General features: G+C 35.8%; 2 protein-coding genes across 2 annotated transcripts; one reads left to right on the top strand and one right to left on the bottom strand.

Annotated features, from left to right (window-relative positions):
* On the top strand, positions 142 to 8,734 carry LOC107612738 (vacuolar protein sorting-associated protein 18 homolog). Its single transcript, XM_016314459.2, has 24 exons — positions 142 to 368; positions 502 to 665; positions 958 to 1,170; positions 1,275 to 1,414; positions 1,631 to 1,726; positions 2,012 to 2,079; positions 2,237 to 2,341; positions 2,567 to 2,711; positions 2,816 to 2,959; positions 3,066 to 3,185; positions 3,305 to 3,361; positions 3,918 to 3,977; positions 4,368 to 4,475; positions 4,853 to 4,995; positions 5,101 to 5,179; positions 5,278 to 5,340; positions 5,508 to 5,638; positions 5,841 to 5,946; positions 6,413 to 6,601; positions 6,898 to 7,125; positions 7,370 to 7,525; positions 7,698 to 7,859; positions 8,006 to 8,128; positions 8,287 to 8,734. The coding sequence occupies exons 2-24, from the start codon at positions 503 to 505 to the stop codon at positions 8,461 to 8,463; spliced, it is 2,976 nt and encodes a 991-aa protein (XP_016169945.1). The 5' UTR covers positions 142 to 368; position 502; the 3' UTR covers positions 8,464 to 8,734.
* On the bottom strand, positions 9,400 to 10,197 carry LOC107612740. Its single transcript, XM_016314460.2, has one exon. It carries the CDS (start codon positions 10,085 to 10,087, stop codon positions 9,803 to 9,805), a length of 285 nt encoding a protein of 94 aa, XP_016169946.1. The 5' UTR covers positions 10,088 to 10,197; the 3' UTR covers positions 9,400 to 9,802.

Genomic DNA, 10,197 nt, shown 5'->3' with positions numbered 1-10,197 from the left:
ATTATTATAAAAATTTTAAATATTTTATTTTAATAAATATATAATAAATACATTAAAAAAACTTAAATTCTATGTATTTTTTATAATCTTTAACAAAGACAGTAAGACACACATTAATTAAATGTTCGTATCTCATACTAAAATTTTTGAAACTGTGAAGGACCATGATGGTCCATGAGTTATTAGGACCATGGAAGATGCCTCCCAGCAAAACTATCGCAATTGATCGTCTTCTCCGGTGTATGATGGGAAAAAAAAGATAGTTCCATGTGGATGCAGAAACCACAGTGATTTTGTTTTGGTATCAGCAGTGATCAAAACCACCGAATTCCAAGTTTTCAGCTCTAAACCATTCATCCGTCGATCAAGTAAGCTCTTTTTGGCAGATCCCATTATATCAAGTTGTGTCTTTGTACCTTAAACATGAATTGTGCTTAATTTCAATTGAAAATATCTTCTTTTTTTTTTTTTTAAATGTACAAATGAATTTGAAATTTATAGGATGGATCATGGGAGGCAAGTGTTTACGGTGGACCTTCTAGAACGATATGCTGCTAAAGGGCGTGGAGTTATCACATGTATGGCTGCTGGAAACGATGTCATCGTCATTGGGACCAGCAAAGGATGGGTCATCAGGCATGATTTTGGGGTTGGCGATTCAAATGGTAAAAATTTCAACTTTTTGGAATCATCACATTGCCTTTGCCATGATCGTTTGAGCATGTCCTGTGTTATCCAAAGTTCAAATTGGTTCACATCCTGTTGTGAATTCAGTAACTTTTTCTTTTGGGGTAGCTAATTGGCGACTCTGTTTATGTTTTTATCTAGAGATGGAGTAGGGGCTCATCTTCTTTTTTTAGCCTTTTGCTTAGTTGATAGTTGTGTGGTTGAGCTTATTCTGGAATTTGGAGTTTGTGCAATTGGGTTGGTAAGAATGTGATATTGTTTGGAGTGCAGAGATCGATCTCTCTGCGGGTCGACCTGGGGAGCAGTCGATCCACAGGGTTTTTGTTGATCCTGGAGGGAGTCACTGCATTGCCACTGTTGTCGGTCCTGGGGGAGCTGAAACTTTCTATACTCATGCAAAATGGACCAAGCCTCGAGTTTTGAGCAAGCTGAAAGGTCTTGTTGTGAATGCAGTTGCGTGGAACAGGCAACAGATAACTGAAGGTAGAGTTTATTGTTCATCATATAATTGATTGATGCCAATTGCTTGTTGGTGTAAGTAAATGCTCATTTCTGCTTGAGGTTTTGATTGAAATTCTCAAATGCAGTTTCCACCAAAGAAGTCATTCTTGGTACTGAAAATGGTCAACTTCATGAATTGGCTGTGGATGAGAAGGATAAGAAGGAGAAGTATATTAAATTTCTCTTTGAATTATCAGAACTCCCAGAAGCTTTTATGGGCTTGCAGGTTTTATACATTGTTTTGGTTCATTTTTCAAGATTTGAGAGTTTAGCGGTTTCCATCTCTCTTTTTCTTTTATTTTCTTCAAGGAAACTGAAGCTCACGTTTACTATTCCTATTAACAAAATAAATAAATACTAAGCTAGAGTTTTCCCCCTCAACTTTTCCTTCAAATATGACTCAAGACATTACATTACTGGTTCCTTTCCTTTTTCTTTTCAGATGGAAACAGCTAGCATAATTAATGGGACTAGATATTATGTGATGGCTGTTACTCCTACTCGGCTATATTCTTTCACTGGCTTTGGGTCATTAGAAGTAAGTCAAATACTATTGATATTGACATTTGCTTTGCGTACTAGAATAACCTCCCCTTACTACCATTTATTAAGAGAAAAGATTAGTAGTACAGTATCTATAAACAGGTTATTCCTGTTGGGTACTTTTTAATTGCTTGTTTGTGCTAAAACAAGATATAATTCTATGACACTATTAAACCATGTTTGATAAAAATAAAAATATCACATTAATAAATCTTACCCTTTTCCTTATGTGCTTATTTTAGTTCAAAGTTTAATTATGCTGATTGTTATCCAAGTGTAGACTGTGTTTTCAAGTTATGCAGACCGTACAGTACATTTCATGGAACTTCCTGGCGAAATACCAAACAGGTAACTACTTCTTTCCTTTCTCTCTTTTGATCATATTAGTGTTTTGTCTTGGGAACATTCAGAAAAAAATGTAGATATCTAGTGGCTGAATATTTCCTTGTTATTTGCGGCCTTTACTTTTGTTTTGTGTACTCATCTTTTCCTTGTTATTTTTCAGCGAGCTGCATTTTTACATTAAGCAACGAAGGGCTGTGCATTTTGCGTGGCTTTCTGGAGCTGGTATTTACCATGGTGGCTTAAATTTTGGTGGAGGGCAACACAGGTAGGGTAGAGAATGTCTTGAAAGTGTTATCTATTTTATTAAATATAGAACTTGATTCATTCCATTTTTTATTATGTGGTCTCGTGTCTGCAAATCTTGATTCTAACTATGCTACTTATGCTTTAGGAGTGGATCTCAATGTAGTCTTTTGTGAAATCCCTTCCATATTGTTCTTTTCTAAGGAACTTATTAGCCTTTCTCCCCAAACTTTTGATAACTTGACAGTTCTTCAAGTGGGAATGAAAATTTCATTGAGAACAAGGCTCTTTTGGACTACTCAAAATTGTCTGAAGGATCAGAAATGATCAAACCATGTTCAATAGCATTGTCTGAATTCCACTTTTTGTTGCTTTTAGGGAATAAAGTCAAGGTGTGTACGCTCTTCTCTATCTTAATTGTGTTTTGTATAATGCTTATCCCATACAAAACTTTGTTTTAAGGCGTTTATGAATGCTTGCTAAATTATGAACATAGGTTGTAAACAGAATTAGCGAACATATTATAGAGGAACTTCAGTTCGATCAAGTTTCAGAATCAAAATCGAAGGGTATTATTGGATTATGTAGTGATGCCACAGCTGGCTTATTCTATGCATATGACCAAAACTCTATCTTTCAGGTTTGTATTGTAATTATTGTCTTATTTTGCAGTCTCTCGTATTTCGCATTTAACTAGGTTGGTTAAATAGTAATCAGAGCTGCTGTTGGATTTGGCAATTTAATAGGTGTCTATTGATGATGAGGGTCGAGATATGTGGAAAGTGTATCTTGACATGAAAGAGTATGCTGCTGCTTTAGCAAATTGCCGTGATCCAATTCAAAGGGACCAAGTATATTTAGTGCAGGTATTGCCCACTAGTTTTTTATTCTGACCAGAAAACGGTTACATAGTCATATAAGTTCACAGATTTATTTTACCAAAAAGCTGTAATTTGGTGTTTAATTGGAATATTTTGTGGTGCAGGCTGAAGCTGCATTTTCATCTAAAGATTATTTCAGAGCTGCATCATTCTATGCCAAGGTAATTTTCTTTTTAGTTTCAATATATTGGTGTACAAGAATTACCTTGCTTATGTGAAACTTGGTAACCTAAAAGTAAATGCATTGCGTCCTTGGATTTTGGTCCACTATATTTATCAGTGGACTTGTCTCTCATGGAGATAAACTTTAAAGATTCATATCACGGTCTAATTGATAATGAAAATGGCCTATAGCATATTGCTCACTGCTCAGGTGATCATAATACATCTTTCCCAATGAATCTTTTCACACTTTTAAGAGATCCATATGTGGAACTTTGAAAAGTCCCTTCTGTTTACTCCAAATTCTGTAGGATCGGTTCCTTGACAAAGGCCACTTGGTATATCTTTTATAAATTCCATTTATAGATTTGAAGTTTGGTGCTTTAAAATTTTTTTTTCATCGTTATCTCCACACAATTGTGATAATTTGATTATAAAAGCAAGCCTTTTTCTTTTTTTGTGATAAAGGTACATGCCTATGACTCTCTCGTTTCTAGTCATGCTTACCTTTATTATCCCAAAAGAATAGTAACTGACAGGAATATGATTTTGCAGATCAATTATATTTTATCATTTGAGGAAGTCACTTTGAAGTTCATAAGTGCTGGTGAACAGGTACTTCTCATTTTATTGATATTTTCTATTATGTGAATTAGAAGAATGCCCTTTTTTCCCCTTCCTTAAATAAGATTATATGGCTGCATTACTTGTCAGTTTGAGCATTTCTGGAAGAGTTCATGTTTAATTTGGATTTTCTCATTAAATTGTGCTCTGCTGCTTTATTCCAGCCTTCTTTTGCGTGCAAGTCTGATAAAAGATAAATTTAGTTTTCATCATAACATTCATGTGCCTGTTTAATCCCTTACGATTATAGCTTCTTGTTGTGAGCATAGGTATAGGAAACTGATTTTGATTTATGCATCTTATATTTTGCCATTATATTTCACTGCTTGAAAATTTGATTCATAAATATGAAAGTTCGATATTTTCTCTTCTTATTTGCAGGATGCTTTGAGAACTTTCTTACTGCGGAAGCTTGATAATTTAGAAAAGGGCGATAAATGTCAGATAACAATGATATCCACATGGGCAACTGAATTATATCTGGACAAGGTTCTACTGCATGCCTGACAAATTTATCTTGTTTCTTGCCCTTTTCTGTCAATGATATCCACATGAGTGCATGATGAAAACATTGTAAACAGTTGTAAGTAAATAATAGAAAATAAATACCACATTTTTGTTTCTAAGAAAACCACAAATTCATGTCATCGAATGACCAAGTCATGTTTCCTGTTGCTTGATAGTAAAAGCAAGAATACTGAATTATGCTTTGGTTTTCATTGTTGGGAAAAAATGGTAATGCAGGGTTTTTGAAATGGAATCACTGAATTGGCTGTATTCTTTGTCCTTGAGTTGTGTCATTAGTTTTTCCTTTTTTTTTTCTTTCTATATATGCAAATAAATTTTGAAAGTACCTTGATCTTTAGATAAATCGGCTGCTTTTGGAAGATGAATCTTCTTTGGAGAATAGCAATTCAGAGTACCAATCAACCATTCAGGAGTTTCGTGCTTTTCTCAGTGACAGCAAGGATGAATTGGATGAAGCTACCACAATGAAGCTTTTAGAAAGGTAGTGTATAATACTTCTTTATGTCTTTGGACGAATTTTGATGATCTTTCTTGTACACATATATAGTTTTATCTAGCATAATTCTGCTTTTGCTGCTTTTGACAGTTATGGAAGGGTTGACGAGTTGGTATACTTTGCTAGCTTAAAAGGTCATTATGAGATTGTAGTTCACCATTACATTCAGGTACTCACTTTTGCTACATGTGGTTATTAAAGACTATTTGATACTAGTATCTCACTTCATTGTTCTTTCCTTCTGTTTTTGTGGAATTTTGCTTTCAGCAAGGAGAAGCTAAAAAAGCACTGGAAGTGCTTCAGAAACCTTCTGTGCCTGAAGACCTTCAGGTATTGTTCAAGCTTTTGTTATGGGCCTAGTGATAACAATTTTGCCTCAATATTATTTCATTCCTCTTGATTGACCTTTATTTTCTATTACTTTTGTTTGGCACTGAGGCCTCTCATTCTCTGCCTATAAAATAGTAAGTAATGAATGACATTCCGGTCCTATGCAGTATAAGTTTGCTCCAGACCTTATCGCCCTTGATGCATATGAAACTGTGGAGTCATGGATGGCTACGAAGAACCTGAACCCAAGAAAATTGATTCCTGCAATGATGCGTTATTCAAGTGAACCTCATGCAAAGTACGGCATTCCATTTTCTATCATTTTCAGAAATGAGTTCATCAATTCAATTATTTTCCTTTTGCTTTTTCTCCCTTATTCATCAATTGAATTATTTTCCTTTAGCTTTTTTCCACCTGCATCCAACAGATTTTCGTAAACTTTCATGATATTCTATTTGAGAATTTTAGTTTTATTTTATATCCACTTTTTTCACTTGCAGGAATGAGACACATGAGGTCATCAAATATCTTGAATATTGTGTTCATAGATTGCATAACGAAGATCCTGGAGTTCATAACTTGCTGCTTTCTTTATATGCAAAGCAGGTTGAGTGGTTTGCTTCTTGTATATATATACCCCTGATGTGGTGGTTAGAAGGGTGTTTCACATTCTTTGTACTATTTGACATTATAATTGCCTGTGCTTTCACTTCTCATGCATGTAACCAACAACTACTCTTTGCGCCAATCATTAAAGCTGAAATGACAGATTTGGACTGCAACATGATAATAGTTATATTGTAATATTGTCCTTATTAAAACTGAAATGTCATGTTTAGATTTCAATTGCAAACATACTTGAACAACAGAAGTTTTAACATGCACCTTGGGGAAAATCAGATAAATTTGATTAACTCTTAAAAGTCTTCGCATTTCTTGCAGCCAATGCATGAGAGTTTTGGTTCATTTTGATTAGATTTGACAGAACTTACGACTCTTGTACATGTTTGATATTGATATTGTGCCTAACACTTATATTTGTATTCACTTTGTTTCCCATCTGTCTATTCAGGAAGATGATAGTGCACTTTTACGTTTCCTAGAATGCAAGTTTGGGAAGGGACAAATAAATGGTCCTGAATTCTTCTATGATCCTAAGTATGCCCTGCGCCTTTGCCTCAAGCAAAAAAGAATGCGTGCATGTGTTCATATATACAGCATGATGTCTATGCATGAAGAAGCAGTTGCTCTTGCCCTACAGGTTAGACTAATCCGGTAATATTGTGTTCAAGCAGCTCTGAGATGTTTTTATCAAATGTTCTTCATCAAGAGCTTTTGAACACCATCTCTCATGCTTTTCTCCTTTAATCCTCTTGCAATTTTTTAAAATATTGGAGTTCTACAAGAGTCTGAGTTTGGAAAATGTTATTCAACATATTCAGTTAGGAATTCTTTATTTTGCAAGATTTATACATCATAAGAAAAATATATTGAAGTGGTTATCTCTTCTAAAAGGTGACTTTTTTGTTGTTGTTCTAATTAACTCTTCTGCATTAGGTTGATCCAGAGCTAGCAATGGCTGAAGCCGATAAAGTTGAGGATGATGAAGATTTGAGAAAGAAGCTGTGGCTCATGATCGCCAAGCATGTTGTTGAACAAGAAAAAGGAACTAAGCGGGAAAACATAAGGAAGGCAATTGCTTTCCTTAAAGAAACTGATGGTCTCTTGAAGATAGAGGATATATTACCATTCTTTCCTGATTTTGCCCTGATTGATGACTTCAAGGTACAATTATCTCTTCTCTGGTTTACTCATGTTGATTAACAAAATTAAATTTTGATCAATATGTTTTATGATGCCTGCTAGATATATTGTCTTTTTCTCCTATGTTTCCTGAAAATGAATGGAAGAACGTTTACTTCCTCTTTGAATTTTAACGCACAAAAATGTTATATACAAAGTAATATGATGCTTTTATGCCTTGAATTCTTGGAATTTCAATTTATATATTTTTCCTGAATTTATTCAGGAGGCTATCTGTTCATCATTGGAGGATTACAACAAGCAAATTGAACAACTAAAGGAGGAGATGAATGACGCTACCCATGGTGCTGACAACATTAGAAAAGATATTAGTGCACTTGCTCAAAGATGCACTGTTATTGATCGCGATGAGGAATGCGGGGTATTGATCTTCATCATAATATGTTTTTGCAATACTGCATCTATCCTTTTCAAATGTTCATATGTTCACCTATGTACCATACTAATATTAAAATCACTATGCTTTTTGTTTACATGGGAATTTAGTAGCTGAATTTCACTAATGTATGATAATTTTTCAATGTGCTCTCTAGGTATGTCGCCGGAAAATATTAACTGCCGGCAGGGAGATTGGCATGGGGCGTGGTTATACGTCCGTAGGGCCAATGGCTCCTTTTTATGTGTTCCCTTGTGGACATGCCTTCCATGCACAATGCCTGATTGCCCATGTTACTCGCTGTACAGTTGAATCCCATGTAAATATACCACCATTTTTCCTCCTATATTCCCCACCCCCCTTCTTGATATTCCTTTGTGAATCTTCCTCCTGTATTTTATCTGAAAGTTTGTTGTTATCAACAAAGACCCTCATTTAAATTGAATTGAATGGGAAATGTTACAGGCCGAGTATATTCTGGATCTACAGAAACAACTTACTTTGATAGGCAGTGAAGCAAGAAGGGAATCTAATGGTACCCTTTCTTCATCCGAGGATTCTATACCTAGCATGACTACTGTAGACAAGGTTCGTTTAGAACTCTCTGTTATGCATCAAGTAACATCTATCAGTATTGTTATTATTAAGTGGAATTGCTCTTGAAAGAGCTAATCTTTGGGTGATTTTCATGGACTTTGGACTAATAACTTTGTGTTCTGTACTCTTATGTGAAATTGATGGGGCAGCTCCGAGCACAATTGGATGATGCTATAGCTAGTGAATGCCCATTTTGTGGAGAGTTGATGATCCGAGAGATTTCTTTGCCTTTTATACTTCCTGAGGAAGACCATCATGTTGCATCTTGGGACATCAAACCAAACGTTGCATCTGGACCCCAGAGGAGTATTTCCCTGCCTGTTTGATTTGGATAAATTGTTGCTGATACTACACCAATGTAACATTAGCTCAGTGTGTTTTTTTCTGTTATTCTTTAATCCATTTTCTCTCTATGTTTACATTCTCTTCCCATGTTAGTGTTTACTGTTTATGTAATGATTTTGATTCCAGGGTAATTTATTGACCCAATCCCCATTGTAAATCCTGTGCCTTATTGTAGCCTTTTTGTTACACCAATTTTTGTTCCTATACAATTTGAATATATTCCATTTCCTGATAAAATTTTCTATCTTACTATTTCTTCAGTAAAATTACACTCAATTCATATACAACGAGACATTTGTACAATAATACATCAGGCAACATCAGATGAACAGGAAAAGGGGGTGGCCATTAAGACAAGACTATAATTTTAAGGCTGTTTCAACTATGACTTGGTCTGACCAAAATATGAAAGTAAAAGGTCATAATCTTGTTTCCCATCCCTAATAATGCCAAGCTTCATACCTTCCAGCTTCCCAGATGTTTCCATTTTAGCCAGTGTTGTTCAGAAATCATAGAACTTTTTCGCACTAAAGGGGCATTTCGAATCTCTGCCTACAAATTATAGGCCTATATGTTCCTTTGTTCTGAAAATTGCGCCAATATTCAGAGTTTCACACTAATAATATTCCCTTTATCACCATCTAAAAGACACCAGAAAAACGTCTTTGCTTGATTCAAGAGGCAACTCCAGAACCAGTAACAAAGACTGATTTTTTATTTGAAAAAATAGAAAAAAAAAATAAAAATTCACTGGAGTAGTAGAGTCTGGAGCTAAGTAACTAACTACTCACTGCTTGATTTATTTAAGTCCTAACAGTAGTACCAACAACCATTACATAGGATTTGTATAAAGATAATTTGTATATCCCCAACAATAAATAAATAAAAGCTCAGCAACTTTTTAAGCTCATGAATTATGGAGGAGGAAAATTCCATGATTATTAGCCTGATCCTTTTGATTACAAGGGAATCTAAGTTCCACGAAAATTCAGTTCAAAATGACATTAAGTAGGTTTAGCTGGAACTCCAAAGAGAAAGAAGATAACTAGATATGTCAAATTTTCCACTTCTCATAACTCAAGTTACAAATTTTAGGGAGGTCAGAAAACCATTCTCATATGTACAGTGTTCAATTTACAATATTTATCGATAAAGCCAAAATATTTAACTCTCTTCATCAACCGAGTCACTCGATTTGACCCGGTCAACCACTCCTTTTGGCTCTTCAGATCCGATCTCGACCCGAGACCAGGATCCTGGTTACTAACTCCTCATCCGGTGAGCTCAAATCGCCGCAGACGGCGACGACGCCGGAGGCTCTCAGCCCTGGCCCCAGCAGCTCAAGTACATAACCTTCCGGAGAGAGTCGTCGGTTTGCCCCCGTCGATCATCGGCGGAGGAACCGTTCCCCGTCGCAGCTCCGGCAACGTCAGATCCCATAAGGCCAGACAAGGGCCGGAGATCAGAGAGGCTTCCGGCAGAGAAGAGACGGGTGCGGTTGTTGTGGATAGACTTGACGGCGGTTTTGCACTTGTGGCCTGGGTCGGTGTGGCCTTGTGCAACCGCCACCGTGGCAGCCATCCAAACACGGTTCAAGTAACTCATGGTTTAGTGTTTCTTAACGTTGTTTCTTATTTATTTTCTTCCAATGATGTTTTTTTCCCTTTGCTTCAGAGGCGTTGTAGAAAGTTGTGAATGAGAAACAATGAAGAAGA

The sequence above is a fragment of the Arachis ipaensis genome, chromosome B08, assembly GCF_000816755.2.
Source record: "Arachis ipaensis cultivar K30076 chromosome B08, Araip1.1, whole genome shotgun sequence".
Lineage (NCBI taxonomy): Eukaryota > Viridiplantae > Streptophyta > Magnoliopsida > Fabales > Fabaceae > Arachis > Arachis ipaensis.
This window is presented reverse-complemented; position numbering and strand designations above follow the sequence as displayed.